Consider the following 26083-nt stretch of genomic DNA (forward strand, 5'->3'; position numbering starts at 1 on the left):
TATTTTCCACATTGGATTTAGGTTTCTCCTTTCCTTCAAACCCCTTTTGTCCATTGAAAACAGGGACAAAATTTGGGAAAGTGCTGCTACCAGCCTTGTGGGAGGCACAGAACATAGAACCTGCATAAGTGGGGAGAAGAGAAAGGAGAAAATGCCAAAAAAAGAGCAATAGCTCCCCAAATTAATGTTTCCATACTGCTTCAAAGCCACAAGTTCTTGGAGACCAGTAAAGTGAGCTTGGCCAGGCGCCCTGGACGCCACTTGTTCTTCTGCGGAAGCAGCTGCTCCATCTTCTAGAGCCACAGAGACCTACAGAACTTTCTGCAATCATTGAAATGCCCTATATCCACACGGCCCAATATGGCAGCCACTAGCCAAACATGACTAACGAGCACCTGAGGAATTGAATTTTTAATTTTATTTAATTTTAATTTCAATAGCTACATATGGCTAGTGGCTCTCATACTGGACAGAATAGTTCTAGAGAAGTCATTGAAGAGGAGTGATAATAACCCAACTTACATTTAAAAGACTGTCTCAGGCTGCTATGGAAAATGGCTTGGATTACTGGGGAAAGTAGAAGCTGGAAGCCAATCAGGAGGTGACTACACTGTTCCCAGAGAGAGATCATGCTTCCGATTGGACTAAGGTACTAGTAGAGGTAGAAAGGTCTAGAGACATTAAGAATTATTTTGGAGGTATAACTGGTGGAGGAGGCCCACTGGTTACTGGGTTTCTGCATGCCACTCTGAAGACCCCATTTGCAGTTGAACAGATCCACTCTTTTTTTTTTTTTTTTTCGCGGTACGCGGGCCTCTCACCGTTGTGGCCTCTCCCGTTGCGGAGCACAGGCTCTGGACGCGCAGGCTCAGCGGCCATGGCTCACGGGCCCAGCCGCTCTGCGGCCTGTGGGATCCTCCCGGACCGGGGCACGAACCCGTGTCCCCTGCATTGGCAGGCGGACTCTCAACCACTGCGCCACCAGGCAAGCCCCAGATCCACTCTCGATGGTCATTTCTGAACCACTCGTTAATCCTCACAGAGCCCTTGAAAGAGGACATGTCTTCTCTCTGAGGGGGATGCATATGCCACATGTACTGGGTTGAATAATGTCTCCCATAATTCATGTCCACCGGGAACCTATGAATGTGACCTTACTTGGAAATAAGATCTTTGCAGATGTAATCAAGTTAAAGCGAGGTCATACGGGATTAGGGTGTGCCCTAAATACAACATGACTGGTGTCTTTGAAAGAAGAGGAACATTCGCATAGAGCAAGGACGGCCACGGATGATGGAGGCAGGGATGGAAGTTGTGCGGCCACGAGCCAAGGAGCTCCTAGGATTGCTGGCAACCACCAGAAGCTCAAAGAGGCAAGGAAGCGTTCTTCCCTAGAGCCTGCAGAGGGGATATGGACCTGCTGACACCTTGACTCCAGACTCCTGGCCTCCAGAACTGTGAGAGGATGTATTTCTGTTGTTTTAAGCCACCCAGTTTATGGTGTTTTGTTACGGCAGCCCCGGGAAATAGAGTCACCCAGCCAGCATCCACTCCCTGCTCCTGCCTAGCAGACCTAGATTTTGCTCCGGTAACTACCCTCCTCCAGTATCCACGTACCTAAGGAAGTGGACCTTTCCTGGGTGGGTACTCCTTTGCCCTAAAGGTAAGACTACTTTCTTGCCAGGGATGATTTTGGAACGAGTATGGGACTCAAAATTGGCCCGGAGGATAAGAAGAGAAATCTCTGGAGGACTGTTCTTCCATCATCCCTAGAAGCTCTTCTTCTCCTGGACATTATTGTGTTAAAGGGTAACACCTGCAGCTGTGGCAGCACCCTGGCTATACCTGCCTGAGGATGATGTCCGTGGAAGGACGGCAGAGTATAGAGATGGGAAGACCCAGGGCCTGATAACTTTGCTGAGCTGATGAATCAAACAGCCCTGAGGCCCCCAGGGCTCTGGGGTTCCAATCTCTGTGAGGTGACTGAGACAAGGCTCATACCTCCTCCATCCAAGTGGTTTATCAAACTCCAAACCCCCTGAGAAGAGTGTTGGCAAATGCCATCGTCCCTATCTGGTTGATTTTCCAGATGATGTTTTAGTGTCCCCAGCAACTCCCAGCTGTGGCCCCCACTTGAATGAAGAGTGAGTAAAAGAAAGGAGAAACATTTACTAAGCGGCTCCTCTCTCAAGAAAAAACACTACCCAAAGAGCGCTTCCTATCTGGCCATCCATCCTGCAGATACGTTTTCTCAGCATCTGGAGGCTGGGGCAGGGGTGATGCCTTAGTCTGTTCAGGCTCAACTGGGTGGCTTATAAACAACAAACATTTCTTTCTCAGTTCTGAAGGCTGGGAAGTTCAAGATTATGATGGCATCAGATTCGGTGTCTGGTGAGGACCTGCTTCCTCATTGACAGCCGTCTTCTCACTGTAACTTCTTGTGGCTGGAGGGGCAAGGGGTCTCAGCCGGGTCCTTTGATAAGGGCAGTAATCCCATTCAAAGCACATTCTAGAGGCCCCACCTCCTAATACTTTAACCCACTTTGTGGGTTAAGATTTCAATATATGAACACAAACATTCAGTCCATAGCAGATGGGAAAGATTCTTTCTCTCTTACCCCAAATTAGGTAATTCCACCACAACTTTTCAAGGTTTCTTGCTTCTCCCTTCTGTCCCTGGCTATCTCAAAAGTTCCTCTCATCCAGAAAAAAAAGTGTATCTCCTAATTTCAGAAGTCCTCACAACCCACCTGACTTTTTTTTTTTTTTTTTTTTTTTTTGCGTTACACGGGCCTCTCACTGCTGTGGCCTCTCCCGCTGTGGAGCACAGGCTCTGGACGTGCAGGCCCAGCAGCCACGGCTCACGGGCCCAGCCGCTCCGCGGCACGTGGGATCTTCCCAGACCGGGGCACGAACCTGCGTCCCTGGCATCGGCAGGCGGACTCCCAACCACTGCGCCACCAGGGAAGCCCCCCACCTGACTTTTAATTCCGCAAACTTATTTTGACATATTTCTCCTCCTTTTTTCCTCCCTAATAAGAGTAACTGAGCCCTCCTTTGGTCTAAATGTACTCAGTGCCCATGAACTCAGGCTCAGCTGCAGGCAAACCTTCAGTTCAGTGCCTGGAGTATCCCACGGACGTGCTCCCAAGTCCATTTTCCTTCTCCAGGGCCAGGAGTGCTGGAGGCTTTCCCTTTGAATGTTCTTCTTCTTCCCTCCCACCCCCAGTCAGCACCACTGGGCATTTCCTGACTCCTTCTAGCTTCCTGAGCTTGCCTCCTTGCTTGTTCTTAAGATTTTGATTCCCTTTTACCCCACATCTTAAAGCCAGTACCTGACGATTCTTGGCTCCAGGTCTCATCTCATCCTTCCCTTGTCAAGAATAAAAACGTTGGGGGGGGACTTCCCTGGCGGTCCAGTGGTTAGGACCCCGTGCTTCTACTGCAGGGGTCTCGGGTTTGATCCCTGGTCAGGGAACTAAGATCCCGCGTGCTGCGCAGCGTGGCTGAAAACAAAAGAATAAAAGCATTGGACTCCTTTCCTCAGAGTACCTGCACCTCTACCCAAAGGCTATCAGCTGCTTTTAGGATAAAGCTGGATGGGAAAAGGGAGCAGAACCTCCACTTTCTCTCTGGTCTTGAACCTGACCTCCCAGTCAAGGCTGAGAAGCAGACGCTTTGCTTCAGATACCACATACCTGGTTCATACGCTGGGAATGGCTGTGGTGGTATCCAGCTCTGCTTTCCTTGTGTCAGGAACCAAATCTTAGAACTAACAACCTATATGAAGATGTGGCAACAGAAGCAATTTTAAAACTAGATAAAGGAGTTTAACTTATTTCATCACAGTTCCAAGAATTTGGCAAGTTGTCTCGGAGCATTTCAGAATGATGTATTCTGCAAGTATTGTACGGATATTCTCAATGTTAGTACTGCACTTAGACATGGGCAAGGGGACCTGCTGCCCCAGGCCCTGCGTTTCATAAACACACAACAGTCCCTGTATTCACTGGGATCTGGTGCTCATGCTGGCACATGGTGGCCTGAGCCCTAAGCATCCACTCTCATGACTAACACCTTTCAAGTCATGGGGGACCACATCTCCTCTGCCCAAAGTGCCTGAAACAAAAGGAGCCTGAATCCTGACGAGGACAATATCAGAGAGAGAGACTGCTTTGGAGGTGAGGAGGATTTGCTTAGGGAAAAGACAAATTCACCAACTTGTCAAATCCTTCCTCTTGGAAAACAAGAGTGGGATAGATCCTTGCATAACCAATGATCATTTCCCAAAGCAGAGCTTCCCTTTTCTGGCTTCTCTGTGTTCCAATGGACAGTTCCAGAAGTTCCCATGAATTGGCATAGCTTTCCAACAGTTTTACATGGTGGCTGACAACATTCTGTAATACTAATAATTCACATGACTTTTAACTTTATGTACGTATGTCTACATGTAACATGCATGGCATGTGACGCCAATTCATTACATTAACTGATGGACACTGAATACTAGAATTGGGAATGGTCTTTTTTATAAAAAGTATTTAATAACTAATTGAAATGTCAAAAATCAAAATTAAGTTTTATTTAAATAACAAAAAATTTATATAAGTTGGAATTTTATTTGGCCTGTAAAATTTATTTGTTTTTTATTTTTGTCTGTGTTGGCTCTTCGTTGCTGCGCATGGGCTTTCTCTAGTTGTGGTGAGCGGGGGCTACTCTTCGTTGTGGTGCACGGGCTTCTCATTGCTGTGGCTTCTCTTGTTGTGGAGCACAGGCTCTAGGCGTGTGGGCTCAGTAGTTGTGGTGCAAGGGCTTAGTAGTTGCAGCACACAGGCTTAGTTGCTCCACAGCATGTGGGATCTTCCCAGACCTGGGATTGAACCCGAGTCCCCTGCATTGGCAGGCAGATTCCCAACCACTGCACCACCAGGGAAGTCCCTGGCCTTTTAATATTAATAATTTTGAGTACTTTAAAAGAAAAATAACTTTTGGAAACAGATGAAGAAGAATTTAAATTTTAAACTTTGCCTTAACTTCAACTTACATTTTTTATGAAGGTGCATTCTTTAATTAATTAATTTCACCCTCTTTATTAATTAAAAAAGTAATTACTGATTAAAACAATAAGACTAGGGGAGTTCCCTGGTGGCCTAGTGGTTAGGATTCTGGACTTTCACTGCTGTGGCCCAGGGTTCAATCCCTGGTCAGGGAACTGAGATCCTGCAAGCCATGTGGTTCAGCCAAAACTTAATTAATTAATTAATTAAAAAAAACCCAACGAGACCATAGCTGGGCCTCCGGTGGTAGGCTAGCCCCAGGCCCAGGGACATCAGGGCCTGGCCTCCTCACCTTCAGAGAACACTTGCAGAAATGCTGGCGGGGGAGATGTTCTCTCTTACACAGGGCATGCTGAAATTACTGTGGGAAACCCATAAAGTGAGGTAGTAAAAATGCAAGAGGAAATAGGGGCCAGAAAAATGTTAGAAGTTAAGGGCATAGGACAATTTCAGAAGAACATAAGAGGAAAATGAGTCTTGAGAGAAATTACAGAAAAGCCTCAAAACCAACCCACCTATCTGAGAGCACTCTCTTCCGGATGGTACCAAGGAAGCATGAGGATTTCTTTCAAGAGATATTCCCTTCAGATGCCTGTGGACTCTTCTGACTTTTGCATAATCACATGAAGCTCCTTCCTCTAAGGGGCCAGTGGTGAACACTACAGTATTGGATTTGGATTCAGCTTCTTCTTCATCTACATTATTAGTCAGAGATGAAGAAATAAACTTGTTTTGAAATTTTTACTCTTCCAGAGATTGCCCTGGATTGCTGAAGCCCAGTGGAAATTTCAGACCAAAACATCTGCTGGAATGAGGCAAGCATTTGTATAAACTTAGGGGCAACTGAGGTGAGAAGTGTGTTAACCCCAAGACAGCATGAATGTCCACCAAAGGATGCCTTCTTAGAACACGACAGTAGATGAACGGAGCCTACATTTTTTAATGCTGAAAAAACAACATCCATGCCTTTCTATATCTAGCCAGTTTTTTTTTGTATAACTTTTTTTTAATTGGAGTATAGTTGCTTTACAACGTTGTGTTAGTTTCTGCTTTACAACGAAGTCAATCAGCTATATGTATACATATATCCCCTCCCTCTTGGACCTCCCTCCCACTACCACCCCCCAATCCCACCCACCTAGGTCATCACAGGGCACTGAGCTGAGCTCCCTGCGCTATACAGTTTCCCACTAGCTATCTGTTTTACACATGGTAGTGTATATATGTCAATCCCAATCTCCCAATTCATCCCCCTCCACCTCCCCCTCCCATGTCCACATGTCCGTTCTCTACGTCTGCATCTCTATTCCTGCTCTACAAATAAGTCAGAAAGAGAAAAACAAATACCATATATTAGCACATATATGTGGAACCTAGAAAAATGGTACAGATGAATCTAGCCAGCTTTTAATGTTGGTACATTTCTGGGCTTCCCTGGTGGCGCAGTGTTTGAGAATCTGCCTGCCAGTGCAGCGGACACGGGTTCGAGCCCTGGTCTGGGAAGATCCCACATGCCACGGAGCAACTAGGCCCGTGAGCCACAACTACTGAGTCTGCACGTCTGGAGCTTGTGCTCCGCAACAAGAGAGGCTGCGACAGTGAGAGGCCCGCGCACCGCGATGAAGAGTGGCCCCTGCTCGCCGCAACTAGAGAAAGCCCATGCACAGAAATGAAGACCCAACACAGCCAATAAATAAATAAATAAAATTTAAAAAATAAATTTAATGTTGGTATGTTTCAATCTGAGTAATTCTCAAGACTTCTTGCCCATTGGACAAGTGCAGGGTTGTTTCAGTCTCAAAAATGCCCTGTATTACAAAATACATTTAAAATGAGCTTAGCAGCAATCAATACGTGTATCCTTAGCCTTTGTCTACTTGGAAAAATCAATTGGGTTGAAAAGATGGAGTATTAATGTGCAAAGGAACTGTACATACATTATACAGTGATAGGTTTCTGTTGTATGACTGAGTGCAAAATAAGGCAAGGGGGCTTCCCTGGTGGCGCAGTGGTTGAGAATCCGCCTGCCGATGCAGGGGACACGGGTTCGTGCCCCGGTCTGGGAAGATCCCACATGCCGCGGAGCGGCTGGGCCCGTGAGCCATGGCCGCTAAGCCTGCGCGTCCAGAGCCTGTGCTCTGCAACCGGAGAGGCCACAACGGTGAGAGGCCCGCATACCGCAAAAAAAAAAAAAAAAAGACTAGAAGTTATTCTAAAACACAGTGAGGACGTTAGTGTGGAGGATAGAAGAGCTGCAATCGTGGAATCTTGATAAATGGTAGAATTTCCACTTATGGGAAAAGAAACCAAGAGTCAGCCAAAAGTAGACATTTTGTCAAAAAGTAAAAGAAGCAGAATCTTAGAAGTGGGGTATCCAAAGCTATGTTCGGAATGGATATAATCAGCCACGAATTAAGGGTAAAAAGATAACTTTAAGAACATGGTTGAAACTCACTGACAAAAGTGAACGTCAAGCAAAAAGGGATTAAAGGATCAGGCGATGAGTACGAGGGGTTGGTGCAGGGAGAATGGAGCAGCGGCTCACGGAAGCTTATCCTTTAAGGATGGGGAGACCCGAGCACTTCTGTAGATTGAGGCAAGGAGCCAATCGGGCTAGACAGGTTACAAATGAAATTCAGAGAGAATAATAATAACCTGAGTTCCTAGGGGAGGTCTTCTTTTCTTTTTTTTTTTGGTGTGACACCCTGACTGACCAACTTGAGTAAAATCAGACTTAGGAGGCACTACTTTCATCATGGGCTGGCAAACTTTTCTTTACGCCTCGTGGGCAAGAGGCAAAATTAAGGAGATTATGCACATATTTACATACCATTTAAAACGTTAAAAAAAAATCTAGTTTGCAGGTCACAGGCCCTAGTTTTGCTCACCCAATTTAAACCTGGGTCCTTGGACTTGAGATGTTTTGAAATTTATTTTTCTTGTCCAAGAAAATATTATGTTTCAATACCTCAGATTGAATCACATAAAATCAAATTACAACTAAAGACAAGATGCTAATCCCAGGGCCAGTGCAGACGGTCCAGTTCATACCCGAGTATGCGCCCAACCCAACCCAACCCGGGGAAGTCCCCGCTCAGCAAAGCAAGACACACACTGCTTTTCGTGGGAGGGTCTTTCAACGTGGTCAGTGCTATTTACCCACAGAGGTCAAACCTTCAAGGGCTTAGGTGTCAGCCCCCTTTTCTGTCCTCTCTGTGTCAGTCTTTGTCTCCCGTGTGGCCGAATGGAGCTGCCTACGTGGCTGTGGCTATTTGAGAAAAGCAGAAAAGTTGGTTAAAGGGGAATTGATGCACAAGAGTGAAAATTTTCCATAACCCTATACACAGCTTTAATTTATTTTCAATTACACAAGATTATATTTACTTTATTACAATTGCACAATATTATGAAATTATAAAAATTCAAACAATCTAGATGATGCCAACGACTCTCATGCCGTCTTCTTGGCCCCCACTCCCCGCGCAGCCCTCAGTGTGGTGACTGTATTTTCCCAGTTTATTCTAAGAATTTATATACATGCTTGGACTTACAGAAATATATAGATTTGTACTGTTCTCCACAAATCTTATGTGATTTGTTATTTTCTTAAACAATATAAGCTGGTGATGATTTAACCTCAGAACATGGGTCTTATTCTTTTAAACTGCTGCACAGGATCGCATAGTGTGTATGTCCATGATTTATATACTCTCCTACCTAGCCATTTCTAATTTTTCACTACTACAAACTATGCTGTCCTTAAGGTCCCTGACATGCCTTCTTGTCCATCCTCCCAGAAGCACTGACTAAAACAGCTCAGTTTCCCATACTTTTATTGACAATTTGTAATTTATATCTTTATTTTCTAATTAACCAAGGTTATTTAAAGTTATGATGAGTTTTTTTGCATCCTATATTTTGGTTATTTACTTCTCACGGTGTACAGTGAATGTTGCCTGTAAGTCTGTCTTTTTGGAGTTTGTAGAAGTTTCCTTTGTGGCAAAATTCTAGATTAGACAATTCATTTGCATTTGAAAAGAAAAAGTTTTTTCTCTCTCTCTCTCTCTCTCTCTCTATATATATATATCAAACTTGTTAATTATGCTACCCAATCCCTCTCTATCTGTTCTTACCATTTCCTACTTGACTTGTTGATTTCTAAGTCAGAGGCTGTGATTATGGCTTTGTCAATGTTTTCACTGTATTTTTATTTTTTGTTTTGTTGTATATAGTTCCTAACCATGTTGTTAGAGAGACATAAACTTCATGATTATTGGAACTTCTTGGTGAAGTCTTCCTGTTTTATTATGAGATATCCTTTTTTTGTCCTTTAAAATTATTTTTGCCTTTAATTCAGCTTTTTAAAAAAAAATAAATTATTTATTTTTGGCTGCGTTGGGTCTTCATTGCTGCGTCCTGGCTTTCTCTAGTTGCGGTGAGCGGGGGCTACTCTTCATTGTGGTGCACGGGCTTCTCACTGCAGTGGTTTCTCTTGTTGCGGAGCATGGGCTCTAGGCACGCGGGCTTCAGTAGTTGTGGCTCACAGGCTCAGTAGTTGTGGCTCATGGACTCTAGAGTGCAGGCTCAGTAGTTGCAGCACACAGGCTTAGTTGCTCCGTGGCAATGTGTTCCCTGCATTGGCAGGCGGATTCTTAACCACTGCGCCACCAGGGAAGCCCCTAATTCAGTTTTGATTGCTGTTCCTGCTTTCCTTTTAGTAGCATTTGTATGGTCTTTTTCCTTCTCTTTATCTCAACTTTCCTGTGCTGCTTTTTTTAGGTGTTTCTAATGTTATGTAGCTGGGATTTAAATCTTCCTTTTGTGCCATCTTGACATCTTTTATTTCGAACAGGTGAGTTTAACCCATTTATACCTATAAGTCCTACTATGTTTGACTATATTCCTGCCTTATTTTGTTTTACACTTCCCACGATTTCTTTGGAAAAAAAAAAGTTTTGTAACGTTAGGTTTTTTCCCCTGTATAATGTGAGCTATCCATACAAGTGATGGCAAGTCAAACATCCTACAGCCACACCCACTCAGATCTGCATCCTGCTTGTCTTTCTTCCTACCTCAGGGTGGCTTTTTGATGGCTGTGATGGAGATGATTTTTTTTTTGGTGGGGTGGTATTTCCGTAATTCCCTTTTCAGTACTTTTCTCATCCCTCTACTGCAGTGGTCCACAGCCTTTTTGGCACCAGGGACTGGTTTTGTGGAAGACAGTTTTTCCACGGACGTGGGGTAGGGGCATGGTTTCAGGATGATTCAAGTGCATTACATTTACTGTGCACTTTATTTCTATTATTACATTGTAATATATAATGAAACAGTTATACAACTCACCATAATACTGACAGGAGGTGGAGCTCAGGCGGTAGTGTGAGCAATGGGGAGTGGCTATAAATACAGATGAAGCTTTGCTCACTCACCTGCCTTCCCCCCCCCCGGCTGTGCGGCCCTGTTCCTAACAGACCAAGGACCGGTATCAGTCCATGGCCCAGGGGTTGGGGACCCCTGCTCTACTGCATCTTCCTACTGCCCTATCCACCTACTCTCCCATTCTTTCTCTGAGAACACAGCTGATCCCACCACATCTATTTATTTCTTTTACAGGCCATGTTCTCAGCTAGCTTCTCTGCTTTAAAAGATCTGAAACAATCCTGAAGAATTATTAGCTAATAAAGGGCTAGTTGGCAGTGGCATTTTACCAGAAGACTCCTGAAAATTAACAAACCTTAAAGACCCAAAGGAATGAATCTGGGAGGGCCTTCATCAGCCAGACTGCCCAAGTTTGAATCACTTCTGTCATGTATCAATAAGCAATTCATTTCCCTCTTCATGCCTCAGTCTCCTTGCCTTTACAATAGGCTAACAAGAGCACCTACTCTATAGGGCTATGAGTTACTATGTGTCAAGAGCATAGAATAATGGCTGGCACATGATAAGAGCTCAAGAGAGCTTAGCGCTATTTTTATCATTCTAACAGATCTAAAGAAATACTTTTGCATAAGGTTGGCCTTGGTGGTTTTCTATGTGTGAAGATACAACAATGAGAACAGAAGAAAGACACCTGACATAAATACATTTCGATAAGAATCTGGTCTTACTCATCTTTGCATGGCAGCTTGGAGCCCATGGCACCTTGGGCCCCTGCTCGGCGCAGGTCACTGAATGACTGCTCGGCACAGGTCACTGAATGACCAATGAAAACAGGGACTAACACCTAGATTTCTAAAATAATGTAGGAAATAATGGGGAACAGATAGGCTGAAATCTCCTATAAGGTTAGACAATAGTGTATTACTGAGTAAAAGGTTCAACGATATAAAATTTCCAGAAGTACTACTATAAACATGGGCATAAATATCATCTAGATAAGAGCTATACTGTGAAGAGGTGACCTCTCTATCGAAGAGCTGCTTATTTTGTTTTTTAAAAAAGGGAGTCCCTCTGGTAAAATTTTATTTAGCATCAAGAATTTAAAGTTAAATTATAAGACCTCTTCCCTGAAAACAAACAAAATTGGTTTACATGAGAGTCAAGCTATCAGCCTGGTAAACAGAGGTGTTGTGTCTATCTTGCAGGAAGGTTACACTATTTTCTTACTTCTTCTGTATGTATAACAAACAATTTTGCTTTATTAGAGTAGCAAAAGTCTCCAGTTAGTGCTTTATTTTTTCATTCTCCATAGAATACTGATTTTGTAACACTGATTACAGTCTGATACGTACCATTACAACAAAAGTTTCACTTTATGAAAGATCAGCAAAAATACATCAGCAAGGATATAACTAGTGCATTTACTAAAACACATCATAATCATAAAACCAAGTGATCACACACAATAATCTTTACATTTGACATACCAGCTACATCCTAGGAGAGCCAGTGTGTTTGGCAGGTGATTGATATATGTAAGTAACGACACTGATCAATCTTAACACTTCTGAAATGTTAATTCTTTATCAGTTAAACCTAAATCAATAGAGTATTGAAACATAACAAGGATGAAATCCAAAATCTGTTGAACAGAGACAGCAGTAGACAGTAGGAAGAGCACTGAATTGGGACCTAGTACATTTGGATCCTTGTCTTATCTTTGGCCTTGGATGACCTTGGGCAAGTATTCTGGGTTACATGAATCCTTCACTCTTAAATGAGAGAGTTGGCTGGATGGTTCTCTAAACTCTTTCTAGATTTAGCTTTCCATAATTCTAAAATCTTTGACACCAATTTATTTTTGTGTTGTAAAGTGAAACGTCTAACAATACTACCTTGGCAGTTGGGTTGAGTCCAGCTCTGCCACACAAATACGACTTGTTGCTTGTGTTCAAGTCTCTTCCTTCTGAGCCCCTGACAGCCCTATCCTCAAATTAACGAACAGTAATGACAGGTTTCAGGAGGTAAACAAGCTCGTCCTCCACTAGACACAAACTCAAGACCCCCAAAGTCATGGTTATTAAGAGAAGCTATAATGGAAGAACTATGGGGACAACCCACAACATCCTCTTTGGTAAACGGCACAATAACACAATTCAGTAATAGAAGGCAGGTACAGATATTAATTACAGTACATAATTAATTTTCAACTGTTATTTGTGAACCTGCACAAAAAATACACACACTATTAGAACTGTATCAATATGAACTATAAATTCAAGGTCTAGATGTACATGGGAGCCTCTCTCATGCTACTAATCTGAAAGAGGCTTATTGTAGTTTCACGTGTTTGTAACTCTACAGGAGGAAGCTAGGATTCTTTTTACTAACCGTTGGCTTCTATTCCGTTACCTGAAAAGCCCACCTCTCTCGCATAATCACAGAAATTAAAGATGTCCAAGCCCCCCTTTAGGGCATTTCCTCCAACCCCTACTTTCCTTATCAGATTACTGTCTTTTTGTTCTAAAACACTGAATGACTGGCTTCCATCAGCCCTATCTGAAAATCAAGTAGACTTTCTCTCTTTTGACCTAAGGTCTAAATTTGTCCGTATTTCTTCCTAATATTTTAATGTAATTCCTGTCTCAATCGTATTTACACAATTCTGAATATTTAACTATGGTATCCATTATAGAAATTAACCCAATTCAATGAACATGAATGCGCAAAGCAAAATTACTTTGAAAATGTCAAGTTTTCTTAATAAGCATTATCCTTTCATTAAAGTACTAAAGTGCTTCCCTTTTGACAGCAGTGATTACTTTAAGCAACTGTATGAGCCTTGAAACATTTTCCAACACCTCTAACCCATGCCCCCTTCCAGAAAATATAAAACACTCACCTTTCACTGTCCTCCTCCCTCCTGAGGGGACTGAGGACCTGTACCCTACAAGGTCTCTCTGATTGAGAATCCCTGATACTGAAGAAATGGCATCGCCAGCCGTCTATTATGTTGAGCTTTGCCTTTCCATAATTTGACTGTAAAACAACAGATTTATTTTTGCCTTCCCAGAAATGTCATTTTTTCTATTACCAAATATGCTTTTTGAACTCCACAGCTCCCTTCTATCCCTCATTCCTTACAAGATTTTAATACACTTCTTTATGGGGACAAGACATCTCCTCTTGAGAATCACTGAACCAAAATATAATTTCTGAATTACTATTCATGATAAAGCTCAATAACTAAGTTTGAGAAAACAGTATTCAATTTAAAGACAGAAAAAAATAGATATTACAATATTGAGTATATTCTAATTATTAAACAAAATTATTTAAATTTCATACTTGAAAACTAATGTAGAGACTTGTTTTTAAAATGATCTACTGGGGCTTCCCTGGTGGCGCAGTGGTTGAGAGTCCGTCTGCCGATGCAGGGGACACGGGTTCGTGCCCCGGTCCGGGAAGATCCCACATGCCGCGGAGCGGCTGGGCCTGTGAGCCATGGCCGCTGAGCCTGCGCGTCCGGAGCCTGTGCTCCGCAACAGGAGAGGCCACACAACAGTGAGAGGCCCACGTACCAAAAAAAAAAAAAAAAAAAAAAAAAGATCTACTGAAACCATAATGAAATGCACCTTTCATACCATAATGAAATGCACCTTTCATACTGGTCAATTATAGTAGCAAATTATATTGCTTTCCTTTGTTGAAATGCTTTCTTTGATTATATAAACTACAGAGTTATACCCTCCATTTTCCACTCATTTTCAGATATTCAGAACTAAAACTTTTAGATTTTTCTAAATAAATTTTTATCAGTTGCTACCTAGTTTAGCAACTTAGAATCGAATCTTATTTCTTCTATAGAATTGCCAACTATCACAAACGTCTCTCTGACTGATGCACAATGACAGGGATATAAAATACCCATGTCTGCAAGAAATACTTATATTGTCTTTATTTTTCCAAATTCCAATACAGTGAAATTCTATATACCCTGAAGCTAAAATGATAATGCACATAGAGTTTTAAAAATAGTTTTGGAGAAAATATGGATGTATTTCTTCCCAAAATTTAAAAATGATTTTCTGCACCTAAGTTAAGCAGATTGGAAAGAGGAGACAGGAAAGGTCTACCTCCAGATCCAAGGTGAAGGGCCTAAATAAAATCGTTCAATGCAGCCCCCAACAAGGCACAATAGTTTAAAATTTTACACCAGTGACACCAGGGAGGGGTCCTACTCCCGTGGCTGTCAGTATTCTGAATCTATGCGCTTTGCAATGGTGTTCAGCTGCATATTTGAAGTTCCTTCATATATCGTACCTTAAACAAAGGGGAAAAAAGGAACAATTAGGAGTGGAGATGTGGTTAAGAGTCTATACAAGAAACAGCTCTGCAAACATTACCTCTGCATTTACTGTAAAACTTTACCAGGAATACTGTCCAATGTCCCCTGAATATGGTACTATTTGACAAGGTAATTCTGCCTAAGAGATAACAATTTTCTATTTGGTTTACAGATTTCCAGAATCAGTATTAAACAGCTGGAAGTTTTTTGTTCCTCAACTATCAACACACGAGCCTGGATGGTTCCTCAGGAACAGGCAGCTTTCATAACTGCTGTTTCTATTTTCCTACCTGGCAGTGGAGCAGCGGAATGCTCAGGCTTGGGCAGGCACTTAGTGTCTAAAACTAGAACTGAGCTTCAAGCAACAGCATTAAACTAATAGAAAATATTAACATTTTTAGTAAAAGAAAAATTAAGACAGTAGATTTTGTTGTGGTTTCACTGAAAGGCCTTCAGAGGCCTTGGGGCATTTAAAAAGGAAATTTGATGTTTTAAAATATATATATAAAAATCTATTTTTTTGAAGGAAGAAGTAGGGGAAAACAACCCAGCCACAAGAAAAGGAGAGCCAATAAACATAATAACTGAAGAGATTAAAATTGCCTTTGCCTACGTACCAGTAGTTAAAAAAATCAAACAGATACAACAGCCTACAGAGTCAAAACAAAATAAATGTAAAAACTCTGTTTACCAATCTTCGCATCTCGGAAGTATTTTTCCACGGGGTAATTTTTGGTGTAGCCTACTCCTCCCATCCAGTCGATACAGTTGCCAGTTATTAGGCCCGCAATCTACCAAAAAGCAGCAGCAAATCACATGTTGAAGCCACATAACTTATGCATTACAAACACTCTTGTAGAATATTCTTAGTAACGTGGATTCACTGTTATTGGCAGTTGGAAGGATTGAAGTCATTTTATAAATTAGCATTTCTCCTTAGTCCCATTCTCTATACATACCATTTATGTAAAATACCCTATTAGTTCACAAAACTCTTATTTCCTTAAGAAAATTAGGGTATTTGTTTAGACTCATACTTGTCAACAGGTATCATTTACTCAGCAAATGTTAATCAAGGGCCTTCTTATGTCACCCACTCTGCCAGCCACAATGGTGAGGGGTGGCCAGTCACTCACTGCCCTTTTGGTCCTGCTGGTCATTCAGAGAGACAGAGATTGAATAGCAATCACCGAAACTGAAAAACTGTATGGGGCAAGAGAAGAGCCTGCTAGGGAAGCTGCCGTGACTTAGATGGAGGATAGGTGAGGAAATTACAGCCTCGCTGAGAACTAAAGGATGAGTTAGGGGACATTTCAAGCTGAGGAATGACACGTGGAAAGGCTCCAAGGGGAAAATGGGTTCGTCAGCCTCAAGGGCCTGAGGACCAATGGGCTGGGATCGGGGTGACCTGTAAAAAGGGAATGGGGTGCAGGCGGGCCGCACACGATGGTGAGCAGTTTGAATAACGTACTGGCCCCCAAAGATGTCCACAGGAGAATCCCCAGAAAGTGTAAATGTTCATCACCTACATGGCATAGAGACTTGCAGGTGTGATTAAGTTAAGAACCTTGAGATGGGGTGATGATCCCAGACTATCTGGGCCGGTCTCATATAATCCCAAGGGTCCTTATAAAGGAAAGAGGGAGGCAGAGAAGACGATGTAACCACGGACACAGAAAGCAGTCAGATCTGAACACCCTACACTGTTGGCTCTGAAGATGGAGGGAGGGGCTGTGAGTCCAAGAAACAGAGTTGGCTCTAGAAGCTGGAAAAGAAAAGAAAATGGATTCTCCCCTAGAGCCTCCAGAAAGGCAGCTCTGCTGACACGTTAATTTTATCCCAGTGAGACTCATTTCAGACGTCTCACCTCCAGAGCTGTGACATAATAGAACTGTACTGTCTTAGGCCACTACATTTTTGGTATTTGTTAAAAGTAGCAATAGGAACAAATAGAAAGGCCCCATTTGTTGTGAGGAGCCACTGAAGGGTTTAAAGCTGGAGCGTGGCATGGCCTCATGGACACCTTGAAAAGGGACACTGGATGGGAGAAAGCAACAGGGGAAAACAAGAGGCTAGAAGGTGAGTCCAGTGGTTTGATAAAGAAACGGCACAGCTTGGACTAGACAGGTGGCAGTACGAAGGGAGAGAAAAACAAATTCAAGAAATATTTAGGGGGCTTCCCTGGTGGCGCAGTGGTTGACAGTCCGCCTGCCGATGCAGGGGACATGGGTTCGTGCCCCGGTCCGGGAATATCCCACGTGCCACGGAGCAGCTGGGCCCGTGAGCCATGCCACTGAGCCTGCACGTCCGGCTCCACAACAGGAGAGGCCACAACAGTGAGAGGCCCGTGTACCGCAAAAAAAAAAAAAAAAGAAAGAAATATTTAGGGGGTTGAATCCTCAAAACTGAGGATGGATTCAACTGGGGGATGAGGGAAAGGAGGGTGTCAAGCAGACTCAGGTTTGCGACTGGGGTCGGGGGGAGGTGGGTAGGTAAAGCAGAAGCGGGATCTATTAGTCTGGAACTCAGAAGGGAGGCTGAGGCAGAAGATTAAATCTGGGGGCTGAAGATGTTAAATAAATATTTGAAGCCAGGGAATGACTAAGACGTACTGCCGAAGCTGGGAGAGAGCAGCCCAGTGATGAGGCTAAGTCTCCACCAAAGTCCAGTGTGTTACATGTAGAATGCATATGCATGAGCGGGAAGCATCAACACATGGACAGTCCCTTCTTGGGCATTCTTATTTCACATTATCTCCAGGGCATTCACTTCGTCCCAACCATCGTTCAGCTGAGGTTCATCCAGGGATTTACGGTGGGCCTTCTACCTGAACTGGGTGCCTCGGTTTCCATCTAAGAGCCTATGAAAACATGGAGACCTCACAGAATCAAAGCACCTCCCTATGGCAGCTTTACGTTTTTGCATTTCTGGTGTAGAAACTAGAAAGTTCATGTTATTTTACTTGAAAAACAAATGCATAACCAATATTTCTAAATGAAAAGGTTAATAAATAAATATCTTTAAAAAATAAAAAGACTGATTTTTTTTTCTTTTACCTCTGATGCATAGTACTTGGCCATAGATGATTCTTTAATGAATGGCCTTCCAGCTTCTAAAAGCCTTGCAGCGTTGTATGTGAGTAATCTTGCAGCTTCTAGCTGGGTGGCCATGTGAGCCACTTGGTGCTGGAGCCCCTGTAACATTCAGGCCCAAGGTAGAGAACTGTGATTTCTGAAAACAGCTCATTGTCGAAGTCCTGCCTGGATGTGGAACACTGACAGATTCAAAATATACCCGTCCAAAAATTCACATTCATTTCGCAAGAACAGTTTAAAATCTGCAATCTAAAATAAACCACTACAGGGACCTCCCTGGCGGTCCAGAGGTTAAGACTCTGTGCTCCCAACGCAGGGGGCCCGGGTTCAATCCCTGGTCGGGGGACTAAGATCCCACATGCCGCAACTTCTGAGCTGGCGCGCCGCAACGAAGACCCCGCGCAGCCACAATAAATGAGTGAATGAATGAATAAATAAATAAATAATATAATAAACCACTACGTGTATTGCTTCTTTAAAAAATTTCAAAGTTCAGGTAATTGTTAACTGCCAAGATTTAAAAAAATAAATGATCACAAAATTAGGTTTAAAATTTTGACTTATTTTTAATAATGTGTCAAACACTTGAAACATTTACCTGATTCTGAATCACCCTAGACGGTACAAAGTGTTATCTTTATTTTACAGATGAGGCAGTTGAGGATTGGAGAGGTGAGGTAACTAAAGCTAGTAATAGTAAGACAAAGAACCAGGATTTGAACCCAGGAAGTCTGACTACAGACCCCATGCCCTGGAACTCTGAAGCAGTGAGGAGACAGCTCCCAATTGCTCACCAAGGTATCCTGAATCATGCCATAGCCAGGCCTCAAGGATTACTGCTCTGCCCTTGGAGAAGGTCAAGGTAGGCACAAGTATATGCACCAAGATCTATTCCTTCCTCTCTGTGCCTCTCCCATTAAAATCCCCGAGGGGATTCCCTTACAGCTTTGTAACGAAGCTCTTCATTAATGGGAAGAGGGAGAGCACAGCACTGTAGAAAGATGGTAATAATTATATACCTGAAAATCAAATATTCTTTTGCCAAATTGTTCCCTTTCTTTAATATATGGAATAGTGTGGTCAAAACATCCTTGAGCCAGTCCCAGCATCTGTTAAAAAAAAAAAAAAATCAGAATTTCTTATTTTTTATAAGTTTATGCTCTTAATTATTCAAGTTATGAAGTTATGAAGTTATTCAAGTTATGAATGCTTTTTACAGGCAAATTGAAAAGTTGGGGTAGGGAAAGGACTAGAGATACCGAGATGGTGAGGTCTAATGTTAATGACCTTCATCCACTGCATTTATAGAACTTAAGTTCTAGTAATTGGGAGAAATTTTTTTTTTTTTTTTTTTGCGGTACGCGGGCCTCTCACTGTTGTGGCCTCTCCCGTTGCGGAGCACAGGCTCCGGACGCGCAGGCTCAGTGGCCATGGCTCACGGGCCCAGCCGCTCCGCGGCATGTGGGATCTTCCCGGACCGGGGCACGAACCCGTGTCCCCTGCTTCGGCAGGTGGACTCTCAACCACTGTGCCACTGGGGAAGCCCTGGGAGAAAATGTGAGTAATTTCCTGTGAAGAAGAGCACATTTGATTCCAGGAGTTAATCTCCTGGTGTGGCTGTGCTCATGCACCCAGGTTACTTTTTGGGATTCTTCTCCCTTAGGCTTGAGTCTCCAGGCACAAAGTGAGCCTCAGAAATTTTGCTCAAAGACTGGCCTCAAAGACTGTAGAGTAGCTGCCTCTAGTCCTTCTAGAAGTCAAATGTGCAAGGTCACTTCTGGTCTTCTTTTGTATATGATCAGGATTAACAAGAGCTTTGGTGGGTAGGGCATCAGAACATAAAAGAGCAGGGTTTCTCAACGCTGGCAGCACATGAGAATCATCTCGGGGAGCTCAATAATGGGGGTGGTGGTGGTGAGTGTGGCCTAAACACCAGCATTCTAAAAACTCTTTAATGTTTTAATGCACAGCTAGAGCTGAGGATAACTGCACAGAGAAGCTGGTAAAAACATCAGTTTATACATTTCAAGAACTAATCAGGATGTGGTGACAGTTTTAGCTGGACTGTCTCATTGCAAACTAACCTCCGTAACAATTGAATGACTCAACCTTAGAAATTGTTTCTAAATTCTAACATTAGGTAGCCATTAAATCACTATCTAATTACAGATGGCCAAGAGGCACATGAAAAGCTGCTCAACATCACTAATGCAAATCAAAACTACAATGAGGGATCACCTCACACTGGTTGGAATGGGCATCATCAGAAAATCTACAAACAACAAATGCTGGAGAGGGTGTGGAGAAAAGGGAACCCTCTTGCACTGTCGGTGGGAATGTAAATTGATACAGCCACTATGGAGAACAGTAGGGATATTCCTTAGAAAACTAAAGATAGAATTACCATATGACCCAGCAATCCCACACCTGGGCATATACCCAGAGAAAACCATAATTCAAAAAGACACACGCACCCCATGTTCATTGCAGCACTACTTACAATAGCCAGGTCATGGAAGCAACCTAAATGCCCATCGACAGACAAATGGATAAAGAAGTTGTGGTACATATATACAATGGAATATTACTCAGCCATAAAAAGGAACGAAATTGGGTCATTTGTAGAGAGATGGATGGACCTAGAGACTGTCATACAGAGTGAAGTAAGTCAGAAAGAGAAAAACAAATATTGTACATTAACACATATATGTGGAATCTAGAAAAATGGTACCGATGAACTGGTTTGCAAGGCAGAAACAGAGACACAGATGTATGTAGAGAACAAACGTAAGGACAACAAGGGTGGAAAGGGGAGGGTGGTGGTGGGATGAATTGAGAGATTGGGATTGACATGTATATACTAATATGTATAAAATAGATAACTAATAAAAAAAATCACTATCTAATTATGCCAAACCATGTAGGTTTTAGAAAAAGGAAAAGAAAAATCAATAGTTAAAGCTTTTGGGGGAAATGCCCACAAACTTATCAATATTTCATTAGTGTTCATTCAAATTTTCCTTTAGCCTTTTATTTTGAACTTTCTGGAGAATGGAATATTACGCTAAAAATTAAAGGACAAAATCCAAACCAAACCAAAACAAAACCCCAAAAGTAAATTAAGGTGAGACAGCGATTCACTGCACTTTTGGCTATGAGAGAAGATGATGTCATTAAACCCTTATAACTAAAGTTTACAATATGCCAACAATATGGTATAGCGACACAAAAACCGTAATTATCAGTTGTCAATCAAAACAGGCTTTTCCAAAACAGTGTAAAATGTTTTCACTATAAATACTGAAAAACTAAATTCTTTACAACTACAGAGTCTTGAGGTTGGATGCCTCCAGTTCACTGTTACATGTGCCTCTTTCTCCAAAAAGCATCCACAGTATTAACCAGGAAATAATAACTACCAGACCTCACCTTTTTCTCTCTTTTTTTCTGACCTTAACTTTTAACTCGGTTATAAGATAACTTGGAGTAATTAGACTAAAGCCCAGACTGTGCATTTACTGCCAGACATCTACATTATTTACAGGTCTGTGAATAAAGAAATCCAGTGTTGTAGTTTTTAATGTCATATCTGATGAAGTTGAATCACAGAAAAACTTTAAAAAGATTATCTAGTTTTGTGGGAAACATGGGTTAAGTTCTGATCTGAGAATACTTTGTTAGCAAATTAACAAAAACAAAACTAGAGTACAATTACAATTTAAATACTCCAAAGAGCTAATATATGCAACATCTTCAAAATCTAAAAGCTGTAAGTTTTTGAATTTTGGATACTCATTGATTAAAAATAAATACATTACAAAAATGAAATAATTCATAATAAAACCAAAGACTTTATTCATTTTGTGATTCTAGGAAATAACTGCTATTACCTAACAGAAAAATTTAATATGCTATAAGGGCAAATTTGGTAAGAAATTGAATAGTCTTCATCATACATAACTGTTTAATTGTTGCCATATCAAAAAAATTGTCTGATTTTCACATGCAAAACACTAAGCAACAAATCTTTTATTATCTATAGAGACTCTTACTACACAATAGAATGTTACTTATTCTTAATTTTAAAAATTTCAGAATGAATCACATACTTTGAAAAGTTGATTTAAAAAAATACCACATTTAATCTATAATGTACTTAAGAAGTTATCGATCCAGGTATTAGATAATACTTTAACGCTCTCAAAGCAGAAAAACTGTTACCACTAAGCCGTTGTTTGGTTCTCAGGACATGATATAATTGACCAAAGTGGAATCTTAAAGAAATCACAGACAGAAGCTACTCTTTTACCTCATGGAAGGGAAGGGTGCCATCTTGTGTTCACAAGCTTCCAAACACTCATTGGTTTCACTGCATTTTTTCTTTTTACGTTTTGACTGTGTGTGGAAGAGTCAAGTTAAAGGACTAAAATTTGACTCACCTGTGCAGCAATTCCTATTCTACTTTCATTAAGACCCCCGATGGCGTACTTATAGCCATGTCCAATTTGTCCCAGGATATTGGCTTCTGGAACCTGAAAAGAAAAACGTGCAGTTATTTCTCAATTTAATTTAACATAATTCATTTTGGTAATATATTTTTTAATGCACATATACTCCCAATTTCTGTGATAATTCTCTAGCATGGTACTTATTAAACTCCAAGGAAATTATCTGCTATGTCTCTGTCTCCCTCTAAACTGTCTCCCACATGCTCTCAGAAGGATAGGACTCAAGTCCGTGCTGTTCACTATTGCATCCTCCAGAGCCCAGCAGAGACGTTCGGTGAATCTAGAAAAATGAAATCTCATACAATTAATCAATATCATAAATGAGTAACAATTTTCCCCGAACTCTTATCTGTATGCTACAATGTAAGGTAAAATATTAGGAATAGCAGAAAACATATAAGGGTAGAAACATTTCTTCTGTTGAGACTATTATCACAACCAAAATCAGCTGAGGGCCGTGTGTGTGTGTGTGTGTGTGTGTGTGTGTGTGTGTGTACACAGGCATGTGTACCAAACAGAAAGGAGGAGAGAAGAAATACATAAAACTATTCAACCGTTTACTTGAAAAAAGATCTAGACCAGGTAATTTTAGAAAATGCACTTAGCTTCTTAATATGGGCAGTTAGGAGAGAGAGTGGGCAGAACGGAGAAAGAAAAGGGAAATTAGGAGAAGAAAGACAGTTGGGGTGCAGTAGTGAGGCTCACACGCCATCCATAAGGACACCCCATAGACACACACACAATCCCCAGTGAGCCAAAAGGTCACATCCTGTCCGACCTATGTAAAGTTCTAAAGCACAGCATTCTAGTTATCTTTTCCTCGTTTTTTTTAAGACTCAACTCTAAACTGTGGGCGCTGCCTGGCTGTTTTCCACTCTCACTGAGCAACACCCCCATCTTGTGGCCTTGCTGGGCCGACACCACACTCCTCGGAAGCTATGTGTGATGCGCAAGTACCGGGTTTATGAAGTATAAATGAGATTAATCCTCGGGCTGGCTCTTGAGGCCAGCTGCTGGGCAGACAGGTTTCCACCTCTGGCCTAAACTCTCGTGGGAAGTACATTTAGGTCATAACCTAACCTAAGATCATCGTTCAAGAGTTTTACAAAGTACTCTCCTATGCACGCCTAATAGTGCGACGCCTTTCTCGCACAGTTATACTTCCAGGCAGAGCCATTCCACATCTAGGATACCCACCTTGACATTTTCAAACGTTAATGGGCAGGTAGAAGAAGCTCTGATTCCCATTTTATTCTCTGGTTTCCCTATATGAAGGCCCTCAGTATCACGATCTACCAAGAAGCAGGTAATTCCTTTATACCCCTGAAATGAAGATTTAAAATGCTATAATCACTTTGACTGATAAGATCCCTTGTTTCCAGAGTTCAAAGTAAACAGAAAACGAGGGACTTCCCTGGTAGTCCAGTGCTTAAGAATCCGCCTGTCAATGCAGGGGACATGGGTTCGAGCCCTGGTCTGGGAAGATCCCACATGCCACAGAGCAACTAAGCCCATACACCACAACTACCGAGCCCACGCTCTACAGCCCATGAGCCGCAACTACTGAGCCCGCGTGCTGCAACTACTGAAGCCCACATGCCTAGAGCCCAGGCTCCGCAACAAGAGAAGCCACCGCAATGAGAAGCCCACTCACCACAACAAACAGTAGCCCCCGCTTGCTGCAACTAGAGAAAGCCCGCATGCAGCGACAAAGACCCAGTGCAGCAAAAAAAACAAAAAACAAAGCAAAACAGACTTTAGCAGTAAATACTAATGGACTCAGAATTGCAACATGTGTATTATGAAACAAGAAGTATGGGAGGGCATTAGGTTCGAAATCAAGAACCTTACTATTTATTTTACTCTTTCAGAAACCATTGTGGCTATTAAAATTATTAAGTGACACTAAAGTATTACATGATGAATTCCACATTTTAAATTTAATTTTATTACATATTTTAGTTTTAAAATTTAATTCAATTAAATGCTACACTAGACAAAATACACAAGATATCTTTATCATTTTGCTATATGTCTATTTTCCAACTGAATAAAACATTTTTAAAAATAAATGTACTATTAAATAGGTAAATTCTTCATTATTAAATAGAAAATCCGAAATTCTACAAAATTTAAGATTAGTCTCCTATATAACAGCTTAGGAGATTAATTAAATCGTCCTCCATGTAGCTAATGTTTATTCATGTTAATTGTAATATTTATTTTAGGATATTAGTAAACCAGAGGATGAAAAGATGTCAGTTGTTTAACCTTTTCAGTACTGAGGAGAATGAAGAATTTAAGACTATGTCCTAAAAACGAAATGGAAGTAGGAAAAAAGAAATGAAAAGATTAGGAGGGAAATGGGGAGCAGCTTTGTTTTCAAACTTACAAGAGTAAGGTCTACATTTGCCATCACCACGAAGAGCCCGGCATCCTTGGCATTGCTAATCCACATCTTTGACCCGTTGATGACATAATAATTTCCCTTTTTATCAGCTTTGGTCTTCAAAGCAAATGAATCGCTACCTGCTCCAGCCTCTGAAAGGCAGAAACTTCCCATCTACACATGCAAAGAAAAAATTCCAAATTAATACCTATATTTATACTTTGCATAACAAATACCCACTTATAGCAAAATAAACATTTGAAAATCAAACTTTTAGCTACTTCTAAAAGCCTGTATGTATCAAAATAGTAATGGTATTCTGACAGTATTATTTTCCAAACTATACCCCACTATTTGTCTAAGGCAGATTTAAAGACCTAAGCACACATATTCAATGTTAAGCTTAATTAAATTGGTTTTCATAATTACAGGAGAAAGACATCTCAATGTAAATGAAACTACCAACAAAGGTATTAGACAATATAATTGGGACCAAAAAAGAAATAATTTTATTGTCCAATGATAATTCCCTACATTTCCAACTGGCAAATGAGAGGCAGAGTGTATTTTTCTAGTAGCATTAATTTATTGAGCGTTGCTTGAGTTATTAATGGTGCTGTGTTGTGGTCCTGAATAGAAAAGTCAACACTGCGGCTGCTTTTCTCCTGAAAATATCCTATATTTAGAAAAGATCAGATCCATTTCAATAACTCATCTCAACTCACTTGTTCTGTAGCTAGCTTGGGCAAATAGATAGCCTTCTGTTCTTCTGTTCCGTATTTTCCAATTAGCCTGTTAATTATCGTGTTCTGGATGTCACATACCAGAGCCACAGACGCATCAACTTTGGCTAATTCCTCTATCACTAGGATAGAGGAAAAAAATGAAGCTCCTGTCCCTCCATATTTGGTGTCAATTTCAACACCCATCAACTAAAGGAAAAATAAGGAAACATAGATTAAGAAAGCTATTCTTATATTGGACAATTCCTTGCAAGAACAAGTTCAAAAATAATTTGTAACCACATCAGCTTAATTTTAAAATTCTGTATGTATATCTTTCTTTAATTTGGTATGGCTCTTTCACTCTAAGTAACAAAAAAATCTATAACAGAAACTAAATATATTTGCAAAGGATAAAATTACATGCTAGAACTATCATTTGTTTCCTTTGGGGATCTAAAAAACAAAAATAAGAGAGGTAAAATGCTTTGAAGGATACTGGAATGGAATAGTGAGAAAATATATAATTAAGAAACTGAAGAGAGCAGTGGAATATCTAGTTTCATTTAGCGTAATCTCTTCGAG

The 26083-nt window shown here is 41.4% G+C and overlaps 1 protein-coding gene across 12 annotated transcripts in view; it reads right to left on the reverse strand.

Moving 5' to 3' along the window:
* Nucleotides 1-6202: 6202 nt before the first annotated feature.
* Nucleotides 6203-26083, reverse strand: part of ACADSB (acyl-CoA dehydrogenase short/branched chain) — a 48143-nt gene continuing 28262 nt past the window's right edge. For 4 of the 12 annotated variants that reach the window (XM_073793839.1, XM_033842062.2, XM_073793840.1 and 1 more), the window contains exons 4-11: nucleotides 25502-25708; nucleotides 24780-24950; nucleotides 23585-23710; nucleotides 22319-22411; nucleotides 18899-18988; nucleotides 17841-17978; nucleotides 15476-15575; nucleotides 11698-14759 (exon numbers count right to left, since the gene is read on the reverse strand). In XM_073793839.1, coding sequence (XP_073649940.1) covers nucleotides 14689-14759; nucleotides 15476-15575; nucleotides 17841-17978; nucleotides 18899-18988; nucleotides 22319-22411; nucleotides 23585-23710; nucleotides 24780-24950; nucleotides 25502-25708 — 996 coding nt within the window. In that variant the 3' untranslated portion in view covers nucleotides 11698-14688. Of the gene's footprint in view, nucleotides 8326-11697; nucleotides 14760-15475; nucleotides 15576-17840; nucleotides 18045-18898; nucleotides 18989-22318; nucleotides 22412-23584; nucleotides 23711-24779; nucleotides 24951-25501; nucleotides 25709-26083 lie in introns of those variants that run through there. The other 8 variants (XR_012326861.1, XM_073793841.1, XM_073793836.1 and 5 more) reach the window with 8 other exon arrangements.

This window comes from Tursiops truncatus, chromosome 16 (assembly GCF_011762595.2).
Source record: "Tursiops truncatus isolate mTurTru1 chromosome 16, mTurTru1.mat.Y, whole genome shotgun sequence".
Classification (NCBI taxonomy): domain Eukaryota; kingdom Metazoa; phylum Chordata; class Mammalia; order Artiodactyla; family Delphinidae; genus Tursiops; species Tursiops truncatus.